General features: G+C 41.3%; 1 protein-coding gene across 2 annotated transcripts in view; it reads left to right on the top strand.

Annotated features, from left to right (window-relative positions):
- Positions 1-22571, top strand: part of LOC120457366 (tyrosine-protein phosphatase 10D) — a 45464-nt gene that overhangs the window by 19004 nt on the left and 3889 nt on the right. For both annotated transcript variants that reach the window (XM_039644897.2, XM_039644896.2), the window contains exons 3-10: positions 13788-14037; positions 15743-16024; positions 17415-18087; positions 18167-18591; positions 18651-19082; positions 19732-21129; positions 21528-22210; positions 22283-22541. In XM_039644897.2, coding sequence (XP_039500831.1) covers positions 13788-14037; positions 15743-16024; positions 17415-18087; positions 18167-18591; positions 18651-19082; positions 19732-21129; positions 21528-22210; positions 22283-22541 — 4402 coding nt within the window. The remainder of the gene's footprint in view (positions 1-13787; positions 14038-15742; positions 16025-17414; positions 18088-18166; positions 18592-18650; positions 19083-19731; positions 21130-21527; positions 22211-22282; positions 22542-22571) is intronic.

The following is a 22571-nucleotide window of genomic DNA, read 5'->3' as shown; positions in this document are numbered from 1 at the left end:
ATTGCCGCAGAAAAGAAGGCCAACTACCTCACCCAACCTACACATATACACATCTGCCTGCCTGACTGTGTGTCTTTTAATATTCTGCTGCTGTTTCTTCATTTCGGAGTTTGGCAAATGCAAATTGCCGCACAGCTGCCGTAAGTTACTGCCTCCTAATCCTGCAGTTCCTGCTTTCCGGCTTTCCTGGTTTCCTGGGCTGCTCCTGCTGCCATTCCAGCCGTTGCTGCAAAATGAGAACATGAAATGAGAAAATGTTAATTAATTTGAATTTCAGCACCAAGAAGGGCGGGCCAGTCTGCCGCAATTTCCCATTGCCATTGTGTTTTGCTGCAGAGAGCACAAATAATGATGCTTTTCAGATCAAAAGTAATGTTAAATATTTGCACATATGATTTCGTTGGTTTAAATAAGTAAAGTTTGCAATAAAAAGTTATGAGTATTGTACATAACCACCGCTAGGTGGCGCTCGGGTATCTTAAAGTCAAAACACTTGACTAAATCGTTCTGTTTCTCTTTATCTTAAATTACGATGAATTCTCATCGAAAGTAATACATACTTAGTAGTATTTAAGTAGTAGTAGTTTAAAACCTCATTGCTTTCCAGTTTTTTGTGCGGTGTAAATGATAGCACTCCCGCGAAACTGGCAAACTGATGCAATGACAAACTGACGCCGCTGTCAAGTAGGAAATGCGATGCATTGTTGTAGTTTGTTGTCGCTGTCGCTTATAACAATGACACCAAATTACATCATTAATGAAAAATATAACACAACAAGAAGGCGGCTGCGAGCTTGTCGCTGCAGATGAAAACTTGCATCACGACAACAGACGCGGCCTGCTTTTGCCATACAAAACATAAACATATACATATATACACTTATATATATATATATATTTATATATAAAGCAAAAAAAGCATAGGTACTACTGGCATATGCATTGCACACACATAGATAACCTTATCTAAATATCTACGAGTGTTTGTCTGCATACTTGAGTTTGAGTTTTGCGGTTTGGGTTACATGCGAAGTGAAATCGCTGGAAAATCCCAAATAGGGTGAGAGGAAAACCTTACAAAGAGAAAATGCTCAAGCACTCGAGCATTAAAGTACTTGATATACATTTGTGGTTCTGCGGAAAACCGAGCTACTTAATTCCACTGAATAATGTCAATTCCGCTTTCAACGACTTCTAGCTGGGCAATTTCTTAAAGATTTTCGTTGATGTATTTCGTTAGAGATTTTCGTTAATTTACTGCATTTTATGACAGTTTTATAACGACAAAATTGCAGTTATCGAACGAAACTTTATTTAATTTTTCCTAATTAGTGCACCAAATAAATGAAAAACTTTGCTTCGAAAGTTTCACGCAAGGAGAACTATTTTGATACGAAAGAAATTCGCCGCTTTTTTGCCATTTCAATGCGTTGCAATGCGAAACCAACTCGAACTTTGAACATTCAGCAAAGAACTTGCGCCCCTAAAGTTTGCTCTTAAAAGAAATCTTCAACTTTTGACACTTCCATGCACTCCAACGCTTCTCAATACATTTTCCAGCACTGGCAGGTGTGCTTTATCGCGCAAAATTGGTCCTCAAGCTGACGTTCTAGGCGAATAGTGTGTGTGTTGGTTTGTCCCCAGCCACAACCACATTTATGTATGTACATTTCTATCTTTTAACATCATCAAAAACCATCAGCTGAAAATGTGTTCGCTATTGGGTACACCTATGTATCTATAGCAGGGATTATAGTGCTGAGTACTGGTTTTGGTTTTGTTTTTGGTTTTTCAGCAAACAGCTCAGCTTTTGGTTCAACAAACTTCAATTAATGGCACACGGCAGGTTGAGCTTTTGTTGTTCCTTTGTTTGTTTGTTGGCCAAACTAGGAAAAAATGTGAAAAAATAGCGTTGAAAAAAAGGAAACTTTGCGACACTTTCAAGTGTCGTCGGCGGCTGGTGGGCTCATAACGAACACCAGTTGAGAACTACGCCCAATGCACTGGCAGAAAAAAACGTGGCAGTTTATTCATTAACAATTCTTGTAGCAAACTATCACAAGTATCAAAAGTAAATGGTTGCATAATTCGTGGTAACTTCTTCGGTCCCTTCCATTATGGAAATTCCCGCTTGATTTTTTCCAGTGCATCGCCGCAATATACCCTACCCACTGGCACTGCGCCCTCAGCCATTCATCTAAATGTTGCCTAGCCTAGTTTGGTTTTGGTTTGGGCCGTATGGAGCCACCTCGCCGCCACCAATGGAGTTTTTGAATTTTCCTATGGCTTTTCCCACTTTTCACAACCCCCCTCCCGCCCATTTAGTTTTCACTCTCTTTTATGCGTTTTGGTTGGCTTCTTCTTCTTCGCCCGCTGCGTAAATATTTACGTTGCTTAAAATGTTGCTCTTTGGACTTGTATAGCATGGGCGCTAATGCCTCGGTGGGCGTGTGGACTTGTGGGCTTGTGGGCGTGGTTCAATTACCGCCTCTGAGGTTGTGCAAAATTCATTTCACACACATTCTATGCATGGAGATTTGTGGCTTAAAATGCATCCACACACACACACAGAGCCAAGTTCTGGAGAAATGGTGTGCCATTTGGTTAAACTATCAACTGTAAACTATAAAGTCGCAATCAACACTGTTGCTTATCGTGGTTGGGCTATATTCATTTGTCATTGCTTTCTGCACATTGCACATAAAAACAAAAAAAAAAAACAAAAAAACTGCACATAAAACTGTGGCAGTGCGAATTTTTATGCAGCAATAAGTTGGTTTCATTACAATGTTTGGATGTAAAAATTGGAGAGAGTTGAAAGTAATGGTTTTGCGGACGGGTAACAAAGTTTTTAATTACAAGCGTGACATACTTTTGCGACAGTTGTTGTTGGCTCAAACAACAGAATAACAGAACAACAGAAGACCAAGGTGGCCCTATTAATTGGCAACAGGAACAAGGAGCCAAGGACCAAAAGGGCTGTTCATTCGGGCCCAAAATCAGCGTAAATGGTTATCCCAACTGCCTTGGCATCAATCTGTCAGGATATATAGCCAACTGGGCTAAGAAGCGATTCTCTCGCTTTAAATCCTTAAAGGATTGAGTTCAGCCAGCTGAATTGGGGCTAAGGCCTTGCCACGTTTCGCTGCACATGCTAAAATGGCAAAATGCGAAAATGTGCAAAAAGCAAGTGGCTGCGCAAATGCAAATGCAAATCCGTATCCAAATCCAAATCCAAATGCGAATGCAAACGCCGAGTGCAAGTCGAAGTCATTTAATTAAAATGCTGCATGCCGCATGCTGCTAACTTTTAATTAAGATTAAACGCACTCGCCATTTAATTGTGAGCAACTAAATGGGGTTTAGCTGAAATTACAAAAGTTATAATTGGAATATATTGGAATACAAAACAAAATAAATACCTTTGTACTAAAATAAATACTTGAAAGTTATATGATAACCAATCAAATGGAATCTCTGGTAGAGAAATGCAAACATGGCTATGTCGTTTCAAATTCTATCAAGTTTTTCATGCTCGTCCAAGGAAAATAGGTTAGCGTATAACGATTTCGCCCAACCCCATTTCTTCGGGGGGGAAATGGGTGGAAAATCCTAACTGACATTTGACATGGCCAAAACCGAGAAAGCTTTGTATTGGCAAAATGTCAAAGGGGCCAACAGCAAACAGCCGAAATCCGAAATCGAAAGAAAAGCCGGAGAAATGCAAAGCACACATTAAGGTTAATTCCCCGAGATGGGCATTCGACAAGGTCCATTAATAATGCTAATTTATTGATTTCGTGTTGCACAACTCGCTTTTGCGTCCACTCATTTATCTACTTCCAATCTTTTTTTTGTTTATTGCCGATTGTGACCCCGATTACGTAACTGTGTGTTGTATATATTGGAAGTTTAAAATGTGCACATTTAAATTTGAAATTCACGCTAGAACATTAGTATATGATTTGTTGTCTAAGAGAAGAGTTTTTACTGCCAAACGTTAATTACATGCTTAATACTTGCAACATTATTTGGCAACTTTTAACCGATTTCCAAAATATACCCAGTGCGTAATTATGGCTTTTGGTTGCAGACTTTTACCTGAAATAGCCACTGAATGTTTCTCCCATTTCAATGGCCAGTATGCGAGTTCCCTCAAGGAATCACCAGTCCTCCCCAAAATATTTCCATTTGTATCCCTATCCAGGATACGCATCGTTGAGCAGCAAAGAAAATGGCAAACCGAGGAATAATATTCAGTGCAAAAGTTGTTTTTTTGCAGATGGAGAAGAGGAGAGGGAAAATAAGAGGAGGCTAAGGGGAATTGGCAGTGGAAAATTGTTACCATCTCCTCTCTGTCTTGGCATAAATATTGATTTTTTCCTTTTTTGCATTTGTTATTTTGAGTTTTGCATATAAGGGAAGCTAACTTAACTGCAGACCCTTCACAATTTCTTCCCTCATTTAAAACATAATTTATGCAATCCGCAGCAGAAACTTTGATGGCAGGAGTAAAAGGGTTTTTTTAAAGTGTCATTTTCTGCAAAGGAGAAGTCCGGCTCATTAAATTCCCATTTTGCAGTTTTCATTTTTAATTAACTGGCAAAAATGCATTGATTGAAATAAGCAGACTTTTGGGTTGAGGATAATTCCGTCTGAGTTTCCATATGTTGAATAAAAATTGAATACAATAAAATATATACAATAATATTAGTTAAATGAATGGTTAAATGCAGAAATGCACAAAGAATATTAAATATGAGATGCTTAAAAAGGAAATTTGCCTTTATTTTTGACATTGGGAATCCACTTTGTACTGATGTCATTTAAATTTACATATTCGCGTACATATTCCTCCACTTGATGAACAACAACAAGCACTTGACAACTTTTCCCCCTGGCTTTTCCATTTGCATAAACACATTTGATATGTGTAAAAGATAAGCAGCACAAAATGAAAATGGTGAGGTGTTGAAAATATTATGATAAAGGTGGCACATTCTTGTTGAAACTTTTACTTTAAAAAGGAATTTAGAAAATTATATATATATAATTATAAATTAGGTAGTTGAGAAATAAACAAGTTTTTCAAACTTAAATCTTCCTCTTATCGAAATAGTGTAATTACAATAATAACGGTGGCTTTATTCCTTTACCGGTGCTGGCTGTCTCTTTCGCACAGTCTACCTGTCTCACCTGTATCCCGTATTAAGCAATTATCAAGATGGCGCCTCGTCTGTGCACTATGGGGAATTCGACCTGTTTTTTTGGCATAAATGTATTTTTTAAAGTGTTTCAAATTTTGAAATTTTTTTTTTTAACATATTAAGAATTGATCAAAGATTTATAATCTGTAACGCAAATGTTAAATTAACAGTCCACTGTTAAAATTAACAGCTGTAAAGTCAGCTGTTGCAAACACAAAGCACATGCCATCGGAGAGCTTCTTTTTTTAGTGCTTACTAAAATTAATATTTCTTGAACCACAAGGCCTAAACCCGTCAAATTTGAAATGAATACTTATTCTTGAGGTGTGTACTATGTGTTTCTACTAATATGTTGCTTAGTTCGTGCGCGTAAACTTAACAATTTGTATATTTATCAAGTGATGTTCTCGTCCAACTTTCAAAATAAAATTTCAACTTTGAATAGAGTTTTAAAAAATTGTTCAAATTTGTTTAGTAAGTGTGTTAGTCCATGCTGTAGAGTGATTAATTCCCTATTTAGAACACATAGGTTTCATTTGCGAATTTTTGCGACTTTTCGCGAAAATTAAATTATTAGGTAGCAACCTCTCAATTTTCAATGCGGCCCTCCTAGAAGCGTGGCGCACGCATTGTTGGGCATATCGACGACAGTCTTCTTGAAATTAATCAAGGTAACTTATGGCATGTTTCATAACACTTTTTTGCATAAATGAAAAATAAAAATAAATAAATAAATGAAATAAAAAACTTTATAATACCCGGCCTGGACGGAAGGCAAGGCCCGTTGAACATCATATGAAAACTACTACTGAAATGGCTCTGGCCTTATGACGAACAAAAATGAAAAATAAAAATGTCTTATTTTTCAACGTTAAAATAGATACTGAAGAATATAATGGGTAGAAAAAAAAAAAATCGTAAAGATAGGGGGGCGGGGGGCTGATGTGGGCGGTTTTTTGAAGGCGGCGACACGCCCACTTTGCCAAATTGATTGTAAAGGTGTGTATAGGAATAGACAAAAAAATTATCATCGTATCTTAAATATTTTACGAGATATTAATTTATGCCAAAAAAACAGGTCGAATTCCCCATAGTGCTGTGTAACGGCAACTTTTGAATGCTCACTCACTTTGCACACACACACAAACATGCACACGCATAGGGACACAAACTGCGCCTAGACATGCCATCCCTTTCCCTCCTGTTGCCTATTTTCCCAACCGCCGCCCACATTTGCCGGCACCTTTGGCTCCTTTTATATGCCCATTTGTCACAATATTTGCCATGAAAGGCAACTAATAAATTCTCTTACTGCGCGCTACTTGGCCTTCCCTCCTTCTCTTGTCCCTCCCTTATCCACCGTTCCACTTTGTCTGCAAGTTTTCAACTTGTACACACACACTCCCTCACACACACACAAACATGCCGGCATACACATGTCAACAGGGCAAAAGTTTCATTGGTAAATTGCCTGGTCAAAAGCAAAAGGCGAACTGTAGTTTGCTTTCAGGCAGGCTAAGCAAGTCACTACTCGTGTTAGTGTATTCATGCACTCAGAAAAATCGCTATTTACAATAAAGATAAAGATGTAAACTATGAACAATTGCTATCTGACAGTGGTTTAGAAAACAATAAAACTTTTAAAGTACGTTTAAAATTGAACAAATGCTTAAAGAATCAACTTTAATTAAGTCTGAACGTTAAGCAAGTAAGTTTTAACTTCATAATCATTTTTATAATTTTTCTCAGTGCATAACTATGTATGTATGTATGTCCTTATGTCGGGGAGCCTAACTCAAGTCCACAAATGCTGTCCTTTCGCTGTCTGTTCGTGCTTTATGGCTGAGGCCCATTCACAAAATACTTTTCTATACCTTTGGGCATCTTCAGTGTAAATGGAAGCTGGAAAATGGGAAATGGGAAAAGGAGAAGGATCCAAAGCTACTTAGACACTTCCCCTGACCACCGCCACCGACGAGGATTTGGGCTTTGGGCTTTGAGGTTCCTTTGGGACATTTGTTGATTGCCGTCTGCCATCGAAATCGTTTTGTAATTGCAGAATTGAGCACTTTTCAAAAAGGCCAAGGGTGGGGAAAATTGTGCAACATTAGGAAAAGCGGTATAATAAATTGCTGAGCTTTAGTTATTTCCTTAAAAAATACTATTTACATACATACATATGTACATATGTGCATATGTGTACCTACCTTGGCATGAAAACTCTAGAATAACACATACTTTTACTTATTTTTGAACAGAACTTCCCAGACATTTTTGCAAAGCGGAAGTCGTAGGCGGAAAATAATGATCGAATGAGCTTAAGAGATATGTACATACGTCTGATTCGCAACTGCGATTTCGACTTGCAGACAATTTTCGCGGCTCCAATTTAAGTTTCCGGTTTTCGTTGTCAGTTATTAAAGTTGCGGATAATGCTGATAAACTGATAGCTGTGTTGCCGCTGTTATGACAACAAGCAAAACAAACAAGAAAAACAATCAGAGAAGCAAGCAATTCTAGTCACGCATATTAACCAATAAAAGAAAGGTGAAATGAGGGAGGAGGGTGCGGGGTGGGTGGCCGATGGGAGGTCTTAAGCGATTTAAATAGCCGCTCAACTGAACTGAGCTCGGCTCAGAGCTTAGAGCTCAGAGCATAAAAACATCCGAAAAAAAACAGTAAAACGTACAAACGTGCAGTTCAAAAGAAGAGAAACAGAGGAATTCCAAAAGAAATAGAAATGAAAAAAAAGAGAAAAAAGAAAAGAAAAGGAAAGAAAAGCAACTGAAAACAAAAACATATCCAAAAACGAGACGTGCAATGAATGGCAATTTCTACGCAAAGAGATGTAGAAGAAGCAACAAATGAGCATAAATTGAGGTAATTGAGGTGGGAGAGTGAAGTACACTTAAAAATATATTATAAACTAAACATTTTCCATTTTAAAAAAACAGGCCAAGAAGCATTTAAAACCTTTTTCTTTTTAAATTTAATATATACAGCTTAAGAAAGTATTGGTGTTAGCTACAGACAAGCATATGTAAAGCGGACTATACATATTTTTACATTATAGAATTAAATAAATATTTTTCGGGCTTCGGGTGAGCCTAAAAAAATTGATCATAAAAATTTTGAGATCCGCTTTTTTATTTGTGTACGCACGCAATAACCAGACAACTTATGCATACATATGTATGTCACTCCCCGGCCTTATCCGCCACGCCCACTTTAGTTACTCACTTCATTGTCCACTCTTTATTTCGAATACCCCACCTACCTTCATTTCCGTCTCTCCTCCACCTTCCACCTTTCGCCTGAAACCTGCAATTCAAGCGGCAACTTTTCACACTTCAACTACAGCCACGGCCGTAAGTAAAGAACTAGTTGCAACTGCAACAGCGTCTGGAGACAGAGGCTTAGGTGGTACTTTTTTTCGAAGGGGGATTACATCATAGATTACCCTCTGCCTTATAACTTGTACTCAAGAGTATATTTCAGATCAAAATTTAATTATATTTGCCAGAACTTTAGCACTTTCGCACACTTGTTTTACAAGTAGTCATTAGTCATGCAGCATCCAGGTGCTTTTAGAGCCCCCCTTCGTTGCGCCACTGCTCTGTCAGTTGGCTGTCCGGGAAACGGGAGAACAGAGGAACGGACAAGCTGGAGACCCCCGAATGGAGCACTTTATGCTAATTGCGCTTTTCTGCCTCTCGGTCAGGTGGCCCAGCCAACCCAGCAACCAATGCAAGTCGTAGACAAGTCAAGTGCTCTGTTATTCGAAGAGGGGGAGGGGAGGGGAGGTGCAAGTAAAAGTTCTGTGCACAGAAGATACAAAAATGTTGCTTTCAAGTGCACTATTACTGGCTAATTAATGGTTAAAAATAAGCTTGGCAATTATGTTTTTAAAAATAAGGGGAAAAAGGGATGAAGCACTTGACTAAAAAGTAGTTAATAATTAGCTTTGGCTTTCGCGATTATCAGCGGGTAAACTGGATATAGTGTGACCTTGCAACTCTAAGAAGCACGCAGTGTGAACTTGCAACGATAAGGATTAGCACCTAATCATTTCATCATTTCCTTTTACAATTTAAATATCAAATATCTTAAATCCTACGAAATTTTCCATTTCCCAATTCCCGCATTTAAATGGTTGAGAAAATTGAGAAAAATATTCAGGTTTCTTAAATAAGAGAAACAGCGAAAACCTTAGTACCAAAGTGATGAAAATGTCTGAGGAGAGACAGAATTTCGAGGGCAAGTATTTATGTGCATTTATACTAAAAAGCACTATAGCAAAATGTGCCCCAGTTGTTTTCTTGTGCCGGCTTATCTCTGGAAAATGTCCAGCTTTTCTTTATTCAGTTGTTTGCTGGCATTGTGTGCCTCATGTTGCCATTGTTCTACTTGTGTTGTTGCTTCTTGGATTGGCTTTTCTGTGGACTTCTTTTATTCATAGGCTGTCCCACCTGAGATGACGTTGAACTTTTAACTTGCGAGAGATGTCGTAACTTCCCATCTCTTTATGTCGCTTTTTATTTGTTGCTGTCCAAATGTCTTTATGCGCTTAAAGGTGGAAATTCTAGTACTCCAGACTCTTGGGAATTTGCCTCTTGGGACTTTGAAATGCAATATTACTCGTATATTGTGGCTAAGAGGTATTTGGGTTAAAGTCTTACTCAACGGGAGTGGATAGATGCAACATATTTCAAACATGGTCTAAAATTTATTTGGATAAAAAGTCCAGCGTCATAATCCCAAAATGCCTTTGGTTATTACGGCTTTGCACTTGTTAGCCAAAAACCGTTTTGGCTACTGTGTTTAATTATTCAAATGAAACTCGCCCGTTGGTCGTTGTTGTTTGCAGCGTGTGTTTGTTTGCTTCGCTCGCAATGTTTGCTTTGCATTTGTTTGTCTGTTTGTTTGATTGTTTGCTCTTGGCCTTTGTTTGCCTTGGCCAGTCTGCATCAGCAGCTGCGACAGCAACAGCCACAGCCAGAGACAGAGCGATGGCAAAAGTTGAAGTTCATGTTTCTTTAGTGGCTCACGGCTGAAAAGTACGCACAAACAAATCACAGAAAAAACAACATGACGAATAAATATGATTTTAATGCGGGAAAAGTCTCTTTCATCGGACCTCTTCAAATATGTTTATATCAAAAGCAATAGCTGCAGTTAAAAGCCTGTTTCTGAGATCGACTTTAAACAATGAACATGCGTTGCCCCACAAAACTCCTTGATAATCTGCGATGTTTTCGAAGCCTTGGCCATAAAACCACTTGATACGAACTTCAAGACCATGTCTGGCTTAGGGTTTTATACTTTATATGTTATATAACAAATTCGAAGGCTTTCAGTGCATTGTTAATTGCCATTAATTTTGATATTACCATTATTATTTGTTGTGTATTTCTGCAAAATTCGTGGCTTCGCCTCTGGCTTAAACAAATGGCAAAAAATGTGTGAGTCACAGAGCGTGGACTTGAAATGAGAGGAGTGTAGTACATATGGGGTGTGGTTAAATTAACTCAAATGGTTTGTGCCCGAGCAATTGCAAAACAAATAAAAAAAAAATAAATAAAAATAAAACCGCCAGCGAAAACTCATGTGCGAATAATGCAAAGTGTAAATTGAGCATTTAAGTGAAACGAAACCACAACAAATCGTACATATATATTATATATATGTATGTATATATATCCATTTAATACACATATGTGTACACTTCTTCAATGGAGTATGCGATGCGAATATTTAATTGCATAATGTGAGTCTGACCAGACTGACACACTATGCGTTAATAATAATCAACAAACTTACCATGATCATCGTTAATGTTGCCATTGATTTCAGTGTTGTGCGTTTGGCTTTTTTGCAGCCAAAAGGAGTTTTTTTTTATTTCCACCATGCTTTTAAAAGTTAGAGGAGTTTCAACTTGTTATAATTCCCAACTGGTCGAAGACCTACTAAGTTCTAATGATAAAAAGCAACTCCACTTTAAGTTCTCTGGTTTATAATGCATACAACTTAGTTACTGCGACTTGTATGGTTTTGGAATAATAGCATCACTAATTCACACCATCATCATTATCTTGGCTAATGACTAATGGGCCATGGTAGCTGTGGAGCTCATGTAATGGCCAGAAAGAAAAGAAATGAAACCAAAGAAAAAGAAAAGAAAACGCCAGTAACAGACGCACAGCTTGAAAAAGCGAAATGAAGAAAGCAAAACAAGAAGCTCAACGAAAAGTGTTCAATTATGCAAGCGAGTTACAGTTAGGCGCCCACCAAATACAAAAAAAAAAAAAAAAAAAAAAAAAAAAGTTGAAAACATTAAATAAAAGAGGTAATACGGGTATTCCAGGGGTAAAAGTGGGGTATAGCCGTTTTTGGAGCTGCTGGCCAACATTTCATTTCGATTTCGAAGCGAAAGCGCAACGCAAATTGCAATTGAATTCATTTTTTTTTTTTTACTTATTTGTTTCACTCTGCCTTTAGTTTTCTGGCGAAAAAAAGCGTTGTGAAAATATTGCAAGTAAGCCGACTGGGTTGGATAAATAATAAATAATTGATTGTTTGACCGATTGATTGAGTGAGTGACGACGGTAATTGGCAAACTCCATTCCGTATGCAGTGCAATTCGTTTCTGGAGTGGAGTGCCATTGCCATTTTGCGAAGGGGGTATACAGGTGGGCTGCACTAAGTGCTCACTTTAAAGTGTTTGGTAAAAAAAAAAAAAACGAAAATGGGGGAAATTGAGCTGTCAAAGCAAACAGGTTGACAATGCTTTTTGCTAAATGGCAATGTGAAAATTGCCACTGAATTAAGATTTGCATACGCTGCTGATTTTTTGCGCGTTCTACTCGTTTATGCTTTCGCCAAATTGGTGATTATTCGCTGAATATTTTAATCTCAAGAACTATGAAAATGTAATTTTCCGAACAATTAAAACAGTAATTGAATTCTGTCCACTTAATATTTTTACTATAAATTTTTATTTGCCGCCCAAAGTCATCAATCAAGCCAACAAGTTGGCAACATTTTTTTTTTATCCACTTCCTGGCGCCATTTTTTTTTGGAACGCCATTTTGTGTGTGTTTGAGTTATACCTTTTTTCATTTTTGTGTTCAAACGCTTTCAGTTTGATGGTCAACTTGCTCTAGCCTTTTTATGAACTTTCTGTACGGCCATTTGAACACATTTGAAAACATTAGAACAGTCACGCCTGCCATAAAAAAATAAGAGCAGTCCCGCAATTTGATCGAATTGAATTGCTGCCAAATGAAATTACAAAAGTTTGAACAACTGCCCCGAAGAAATTGATAGTTTCGGTTCAAATGGAGGATATAACCACGGGTTTCGTTGATTTCCATTTTCCTAATTGAGCGTTAAAATTGAGTGGTTCGCAAAACCACTCCAGTCCAGTAATTGGATATAGTAATAACCGTCATAAAGTCGAGTTTTGGGTTAATCGTGTTTTTCTGGTAAGAAAAGGACTGTATTTAACTGCTATAAACTCAATGCTCTTTGCTGTTTATAACATTTAATTTTCAATTGTTTTAAGCTCTAGAAAATATCTAGTTTCAAAGTGTTTAAAGATTTTACCTAGTTGAAGATGAACTACATTTGAAAAGGTGCATGCATAATTGTCGCGTTTAAATGCAATGCAATAATTGTCGCGGATATGCAGTCTGGATTTAAGTCTCCACCGACGGCGACTGCATTTCCCTCATTTTAATCCTTTAATGTGCCGTAGTCCTCATCTCCTTGTCTGCCGCCCCGCGGGATGTGTGGCAGCATCTGTGTCCTGTGTCCTATGTCCTGTGTCCTGTGTCCTGCGTCCCTCTGCTAGCCAAATCCATTATACCGCCTCCTTTTTTATTTCGTCGCTTGCCTCAGTTTCGCGGCAGTTTCGAGGGGGGTTCCAATAGTTGGGAGTGGGCGTGGGCAGAGCTCATTGTTTGCGGTGTTAATATTTGGCGTCTGGCACCAGCAGACAGCGCCAGGAATGCCGACAAATACACTGGGAGAAAAACGAAAGCGAAATCTGTAAAAATCAAAGCAGCAAATCATTCTAAACAGCAACAAATCAGAGGGCTAATGTGAGATTGCTTTTCTCGACAAATATATCTTAGGTAGCAACAATTTGCAGCCCATTTCTCTCTGTGTGCAAACGAGCGGAGTAACAAGGACAACCGTTTACTGTCAACACCCGCTCATGCCGTCTCTGTTTGTATCTGTATCTGCATCTGTATCTGCATCGGTAGCTGCATCTCTATCTGCATCATCGTCATTATCATCATCATGATGTGCCATTTAATTGTCACTCGCGTTACTTTTTGTTTGTTTGCCAGTCGGTAGTCGTCCTTGTTGCTTTTGCTGCAGGTATTGTTGCTGTAATGTCATTGCACTTTTTGTGCTAACTGAAAATGACAGAGAGTAAACTTAAAATGAATGTACCTAACAACGAACTTAAGCGTAAGCGCATAAAAGTGCAATGCCATAAGAATAAGAAGGATATTACTTCTCACTAGAAGCTCCAACTAACTGTTATATGTTGTATATCTTATCTTCTTGCAGGACGTGCGATGTGCAGATCTAGCCATTAGTATACCCAACAATCCCGGCCTGGACGATGGGGCCTCCTATCGCTTGGACTACAGTCCGCCCTTCGGTTATCCGGAGCCCAACACGACGATTGCCTCCCGGGAAATCGGCGATGAGATACAATTCTCACGCGCCCTTCCGGGCACCAAATACAACTTTTGGCTGTACTACACGAACTTCACGCACCACGATTGGCTCACCTGGACGGTGACGATAACAACAGGTGAGTGATGAGCGAACAATGGTCCTTAAAATACTACATACTTCGAATGCATCAATACCTATCAAATAATTAAGGAATTAAGGGGGCATATTACAAAGATGTCAACTATATTACTCATACGCAACGTTGACTTAGAACTCATCTACAAAAAGTTCTTTATTGTTTTAAGGATTTCCATATGTAACTACTATATCATTATAATATGTTGCTCCTGCACACTTTAAGTTCTAGATGTCTGATTAGAAGAACAGATATTACAAAAAATATTGAGCAGACCAACGTGGCGTATGCGTAATATTGAATTAAAGCAATCGCTGATCAACATAAAAACCTTAGTCATATTATCCGGTATAGGGCACTATACCAAATATATGTTTAATCGATCTCTATATATTGTTGTCTCCCTTTCACTTGCAAACTCTGCCGGTTTTTGAGTAAAAGTGGTTGGCCATTACTGGTTTTGTTTGTGTTGCCTTTGTTTATGTCTTTATGTTACTTTTGCCTCTGTTTTTATTGTATTTTTTTTTTCAACGCTGTCGATCGGCGGCGATAACTTGAAATTTTTGTACACTTTCTTTCGTTGACCAGCTTGGTGTATTTATTTTTCTTTTTTTGCAAAAACAGCAGTAAAGATTAAACAAAACAAAAAATGGGGAAGAGTGTTTTAGCGGAATTTCTTGAAAATGCGTTGGCAATAATAACATAACAGCATTTTGCTCATTATCGTAGACAGTAAAAAGTACAAATGATACAACCGTTTGTAACGCTTTTCTTTCCTCTTTTTCTTCCCTGCTTCCATAAATTTTCCCCATTTCCACTGAACGAGACCCTTGGGTAATTTATAGGCATAGACTGGCACTCAACGCCCTGTTTTTGTCCACTCCCCCCGGTTTTCCCACTTCCCCTCCCTTCCTTGATCAACCCCTCGTTTTGGCTGGACTTTCGCAGGTGTCGGTCGAATTTTCACCCTCCGTATTTTTCACAGTTGGAAAAACATCCAGTTACTTCTGAAATATGATGTTCTATTAGTTTAGATTACATTTTATGTTTTTTCCATTGCTGAATTTTTAATTAATATTCTATAAATCGTACATGACACACTTCGGCCCAAAAAATTATACTTCCAAATACTCGTGTATGCAATTTTCTAAAATCTTGAACACGTGTTTTTTATCAGTGTAGACACTGCACAAACTCCCACTCCAATTAACCAACTTTCGTCCATGTTGTACTTCCCCTCTATCCGTTTGTCTGATTGATTTCGTTACTTAGTTCGATTTGCTCATTAGCCAGCTTACAAACATTTGACGAGGGTGTGGAGCTTTGGAGGGGAAATGGCTAATATCGAACTGCAATTAGCAGTTTGTGGCACTTGCAACTCGTATTTGGTTGCATGTTTCGTTTGCTTTCTTTCAAACATACAACACAACGCAATACAACAGGATAAGGCAATTAGATGGAAGCCATTTGGAGGACAAGGCCAAGTTCTATCACTTTGTAATCCTGTATCTTGAATTTCAAACTATTTCAAATAGGGGTGGTTGTAATTTATTTCAAATCCCTTGAAAAGCCTTCAAGAGCTTCTCAAATTGCAAAGCCTTCAGTGAAAAGGGAACTATTGATACAAATTGAACTTATTGGCCGAGTAAACCAAGTAAACCATTACAAATGGAATTGTATTAATTAATGTGCTTTTCCCCGGCAGCTCCCGATCCGCCATCGAATCTGTCCGTTCAGGTGAGGAGCGGCAAGAACGCCATCATCCTGTGGTCACCGCCCACCCAGGGCAGCTATACGGCATTCAAGATCAAGGTGCTCGGCCTGTCGGAGGCGTCGAGCAGCTACAACCGCACCTTCCAAGTGAACGACAACACATTCCAGCACAGCGTCAAGGAGCTGACCCCCGGAGCCACCTACCAGGTGCAGGCCTATACCATCTACGATGGCAAGGAGTCGGTGGCCTACACCAGTCGCAACTTCACCACAAGTGAGTCCATTCAAGACAATCCAAGCCCAATAATAACCAGAGTATCAAAGCCAATACCCCAATACACTTAAAAAAAAATATATATGTTATTGTTCTATTCGGTGATGGTGACTTAACCTGATTAACTTCTTTGTCTCCCGCTTTCATTGTAACTAAAAACCAAATATACACGCACAAAAAATACGAATTTAAATTAACAACACGTGACAAAAAGGTCGAAGGACGCGGCATAAAGAATTGCTGGACATTAAGATCCTAAGAGGTAATGTTTAAGCTTATCCCTATCCCTAAAAACTGATTCCTTTTCCTAAAAACTAATTCATTCCCCTAAAAACTGATTCCTTTCCCTAAAAAGAAATCCTTTTCCCTAAAAACTAATCCCTTCCCCTAACAACTAATCTCTCTTTGCCTCACTAACCCAAATTGCACTGATTAACCTACTCAAATAAACACCACGCTAATTTTAAGTTCATGAGACTCACATATTACCTATTAATAGGCTATTATTATGCTTTACTTATTAAAATTAAATACCATAAGCCTTAAAACGTTTCTGTCTGTGTACCCAGCACATGACTGACCTCAAACCACCTCCTTTGCACAGGCTACAGTCGAAAATTGCATTCCAAAATGCATTTGTGATCCGACAATTGGCAACCGCAGCGCACTTTCTCCACCCAAAAATGGAGGAGGAGGCTTTTCCCCATTTTCCCACACTTTCCTGCCGCTTTTCTCGCAATTTTCCCTGCACAATGTGCTTGTCCAGCCGCAGCAAAGTGACCGAAACACAAATAACACTGGTCACTTTGTAAGTGCAACGCTTGCTGGCAAAAATACCTTAATCTGTAATAATCCTAAAAGAGGCTTATGGTGCAATTAACTTATTTTCAAAAAGTGTGTTATACACTTGTTTATATTCAATTGCTTTTAACATTATGTATGAGTATATAAATAGAGCGTTACGCTCTATATTTAACCTTTTTTTCAACATTTTATGTTTAGTTTTTAACATGAATTGGTTCTAGTTTTCTTTAACATAACTCACATTTTTGTATTGATTTAGTAGTTTAAATTAAATCAAATATAAACCTTTTGGTGCTGGAACTCACTGCTCACATCCACTGTGCCAAACAATTCCCAACTAGCACAACACACACACACACACATATGTATATACACACAGCCTGCGGCAGAATGCCTCATAATCCAAACCCCAAAAACTCTAACCCCCCTACAAAACAAACTAAAACTTCGACTCAACCAAAAATTCCGACTGCGACCGCAACTAACGCAAAGCCACTTCTCTGTCTTGTCCGGCAAATCCACATCCACAACCACGTCCGCATCCGAACACGAACATCCACTCCAATTCGCAATTGGGAATCCGCAGAGCCCAACACTCCGGGGAAATTCATCGTCTGGTTCCGTAATGAGACGACACTGCTGGTCCTGTGGCAGCCGCCGTATCCGGCGGGCATCTACACGCACTACAAGGTGTCCATCGAGCCGCCGGATGCCAACGATAGTGTGCTCTATGTGGAGAAGGAGGGCGAACCGCCCGGACCGGCGCAGGCCGCCTTCAAGGGTCTGGTGCCCGGTAGGGCGTACAACATATCCGTGCAGACGATGTCCGAGGATGAGATCTCATTGCCGACGACGGCGCAATATCGCACGGTGCCATTGCGTCCGCTGAACGTGACCTTTGACCGCGACTTCATTACCTCCAATTCGTTCCGGGTGCTGTGGGAGGCGCCCAAGGGCATCTCCGAATTTGACAAGTACCAAGTCTCGGTGGCCACCACCCGGCGCCAATCCACAGTCCCCCGCAGCAATGAACCAGTGGCCTTCTTCGACTTTCGCGACATCGCGGAACCGGGCAAGACATTCAATGTGATCGTGAAGACCGTTTCCGGTAAGGTCACCTCGTGGCCAGCCACCGGAGATGTCACACTGCGTCCACTGCCCGTGCGCAATCTGCGAAGCATCAACGATGACAAGACCAACACCATGATCATCACGTGGGAGGCGGATCCGGCCAGCACGCAGGATGAGTACCGCATTGTGTGAGTATCTGCCTTCAATCTGAAATGTCTTTCCAACTGAAATTTGATAGTAATGTTTACTTCCGTTTACTTCCAACAGATACCACGAACTGGAGACCTTTAATGGTGACACCAGTACGCTGACCACGGATCGAACACGATTCACCCTGGAGAGCCTGCTACCCGGCCGTAACTACTCACTGTCCGTTCATGCTGTATCCAAAAAGGTGGAATCGAACGAGACCAGCATCTTCGTGGTCACGCGACCATCGTCGCCCATCATCGAGGACTTGAAGAGCATACGGATGGGTCTGAACATCAGTTGGAAGAGCGATGTCAACTCGAAGCAGGAGCAATACGAGGTGCTCTACTCCCGGAACGGAACCAGCGATTTGCGCACCCAAAAGACCAAGGAGTCGCGTCTGGTGATCAAGAATCTGCAGCCTGGTGCTGGCTATGAACTCAAGGTGTTTGCAGTTAGTCACGACTTGCGAAGCGAACCACATGCCTACTTCCAAGCAGTTTGTAAGTTTAAATCTCACGATTGTAAAGTATTGTATGTAACTGAAACTATGCGATTTCAGATCCCAATCCGCCGCGCAACATGACCATCGAGACGGTGAGGAGCAACTCGGTGCTGGTCCACTGGTCTCCGCCGGAGAGCGGTGAATTCACAGAGTACTCGATACGCTATCGCACGGACAGCGAACAGCAGTGGGTGCGCCTGCCCAGCGTTCGCTCCACGGAGGCGGACATCACCGACATGACCAAGGGCGAAAAGTACACCATTCAGGTGAACACGGTCAGCTTTGGCGTGGAGAGTCCCGTGCCCCAGGAGGTGAACACCACAGTGCCCCCAAATCCGGTGTCCAATATCATTCAACTGGTGGACTCACGGAACATCACCTTGGAGTGGCCCAAGCCAGAGGGTCGCGTGGAGTCCTACATTCTCAAGTGGTGGCCCAGCGATAATCCCGGTCGTGTCCAGACCAAGAACGTCTCCGAGAACAAGTCGGGTGAGTTAGCGATCGATTGGACTGATGACGCCTTCTCGAATCCTGAATATAAACCGGAAACACTCTCACATCCTCCTATCTGAACCCCCACCCACTTCTTGCTTTGCCTTACCAATTCTTTTGTTTTCGGCATATCTTCTAGAAGTCATCCCTTTTCTTTAATGTTTTACTTAGATTTTTGAAACTTTAAATTTCCACTCCTGACTTTGTAAGACTACCATACATTTCTTGGCCTATAATCTGTATATTATTCAAACTAAAGTTTATCCTTAATCATTAAACTTTTAACCAGTTTCATATTTAAAATCCTTTCCTATACATACTTTTAATAACTTTCTTATAAATTGTACCATTTACGATTTAAATACGACTCTCCCTTAAATTTTCTTTCATTTTTCTATTCCTTTGATGGATTTGAATATATTTTGTTGGAGATTTCCAACTTAAGCCATACTTTTCCTGGTGGTTATGAATCTGTCTATCCCTCCTGTGCTTCCAAGTAATTCTTGGTAAACATCTTGTGATAGGGCAATTTTCCCCGATCTGTTCCTCCTACCTTTCCCTTTCAACTGCAATCTTCTGAAGCTTCCTCCTGTTCTGTTCCACTCTAACCCATCCCCTTCTGCTTCTGTGACTCATCCAACAACAGCCGACGATTTGTCGACGGTGCGTGTGCTGATCGGCGAACTGATGCCCGGCGTGCAGTACAAGTTTGATATCCAGACGACGTCGTATGGAATACTGTCGGGCATCACCAGTCTCTATCCGCGCACCATGCCGCTCATCCAGTCGGACGTGGTGGTGGCCAATGGCGAGAAGGAGGACGAGAGGGACACCATCACACTGAGCTACACACCCACGCCGCAGTCGTCGTCCAAGTTTGATATCTATCGGTTCTCGCTCGGCGATGCCGAGATCCGGGACAAGGAGAAGCTGGCCAACGATACGGATCGCAAGGTGACGTTTACGGGTCTGGTGCCTGGTCGATTGTACAACATCACAGTTTGGACTGTGAGCGGTGGTGTGGCCAGTTTGCCTATACAACGACAGGATCGCCTGTATCCGGAACCCATCACCCAGCTGCATGCCACCAACATTACGGATACGGAGATCTCGCTGCGCTGGGACTTGCCCAAGGGCGAGTACAATGACTTCGACATTGCCTACCTCACGGCGGACAATCTGTTGGCCCAGAATATGACCACCAGGAACGAGATCACCATCAGTGACCTGCGACCCCACAGAAACTACACCTTCACCGTGGTTGTCCGTTCCGGCACTGAATCGTCCGTTCTGCGGAGCAGTTCACCACTGTCCGCCAGCTTTACGACCAACGAAGCGGTACCGGGGCGTGTGGAACGCTTCCATCCCACCGATGTCCAGCCCAGCGAGATCAATTTCGAGTGGTCGCTGCCCTCCAGTGAGGCAAATGGCGTCATTCGTCAATTCTCGATCGCCTATACGAATATCAATAATCTCACGGATGCGGGCATGCAGGACTTTGAATCGGAGGAAGCATTCGGTGTGATCAAGAACCTCAAGCCCGGCGAGACGTATGTGTTTAAGATTCAGGCCAAGACTGCCATCGGTTTCGGACCGGAGCGGGAGTACCGACAAACGATGCCGATACTGGCGCCACCACGTCCTGCCACACAGGTGGTGCCCACCGAGGTCTATCGCAGCTCATCGACGATTCAGATTCGGTTTAGGAAGAACTACTTCTCGGATCAAAACGGCCAGGTGCGCATGTACACGATCATTGTGGCCGAGGATGATGCCAAGAATGCCTCCGGCCTGGAGATGCCCAGCTGGCTGGATGTGCAGTCGTACAGCGTTTGGCTGCCCTATCAGGCCATAGATCCCTACTATCCGTTCGAGAACCGATCCGTGGAGGACTTCACCATCGGCACGGAGAACTGTGACAACCACAAGATCGGCTACTGCAACGGCCCACTGAAATCGGGAACCACCTACCGCGTCAAGGTGCGGGCGTTCACCGGAGCGGACAAGTTCACGGATACCGCCTACAGTTTCCCCATTCAGACAGGTGAGTGTGGGGATCGATTTGAAATGGAATTATGTAAGGTAGTTACTTGAACTAATTAGGACAAACTAGGGGATTAGAAATGATCTTAGATGCATAGAAATATAGTTGGAATTCCATTTACTTGGAGCAAATAATATTAATAGAACTTAAAACCTCTCTACTTATCCATGACTGTTCCGATATATACATGTATATAGAAATGCTAAGTTCACCGGGTAAGCAATTTGTAATATTTTATAAACCTCAACGTTCCTTTTGTTTGAGTTTTTAGCCATTTTCAAAGTTATGTTTTAGTATTTAAGCTTTGCTTTAAGAATTATTTTATGATTTATGATTTTGATTACTGCAACTTTTTGGTCGACAGTCTTACTCATCCAATGGATAACTTTCATCCACAGATCAAGACAACACCTCGCTGATTGTGGCCATTACGGTGCCACTAACCATCATCCTGGTGCTCCTGGTGACCCTTTTGTTCTACAAACGGCGACGCAACAATTGCCGCAAGACGACCAAGGATTCCCGGGCCAATGACAATATGTCACTGCCGGATAGCGTGATCGAGCAGAATCGCCCCATTTTGATCAAGAACTTTGCGGAGCACTATCGCTTGATGTCCGCCGATTCGGACTTTCGTTTCAGCGAGGAATTCGAGGAACTGAAGCACGTGGGCCGGGATCAGCCATGCACCTTTGCCGATCTGCCCTGCAATCGTCCAAAGAATAGATTCACCAATATACTGCCCTACGATCACTCACGTTTCAAGCTGCAGCCGGTGGACGATGATGAGGGCAGTGATTACATCAATGCCAATTACGTACCAGGACACAATTCACCGCGGGAGTTCATCGTGACACAGGGACCATTGCATTCGACACGCGATGACTTCTGGCGGATGTGCTGGGAGAGCAACTCGCGGGCCATTGTCATGCTGACCAGGTGCTTTGAGAAGGGTCGCGAAAAGTGCGATCAGTACTGGCCAAATGATACGGTGCCCGTCTTCTACGGGGACATCAAGGTGCAGATACTCAACGACAGTCACTATGCCGACTGGGTGATGACCGAGTTTATGCTATGCAGGGTAAGTGGTCCTTCAAGCAGGATTACCTATACCCCTTACTCATTAACGACTACTGGTATCTTCAAATTCTAGGGCAGCGAACAGCGCATCCTGCGGCACTTCCACTTCACCACCTGGCCGGACTTTGGCGTTCCCAATCCGCCACAGACATTGGTGCGCTTTGTGCGCGCCTTCCGCGATCGCATTGGTGCGGAACAGCGACCCATTGTGGTCCACTGTAGTGCCGGTGTGGGAAGGTCGGGCACCTTCATCACCCTGGATCGCATCCTGCAGCAGATCAACACGTCTGACTATGTGGACATATTCGGCATAGTGTATGCCATGCGCAAGGGTGAGTATTTGCTATTAACATCAAGTGCAC

This window comes from Drosophila santomea, chromosome X (genome assembly GCF_016746245.2).
Source record: "Drosophila santomea strain STO CAGO 1482 chromosome X, Prin_Dsan_1.1, whole genome shotgun sequence".
Classification (NCBI taxonomy): domain Eukaryota; kingdom Metazoa; phylum Arthropoda; class Insecta; order Diptera; family Drosophilidae; genus Drosophila; species Drosophila santomea.
This window is presented reverse-complemented; position numbering and strand designations above follow the sequence as displayed.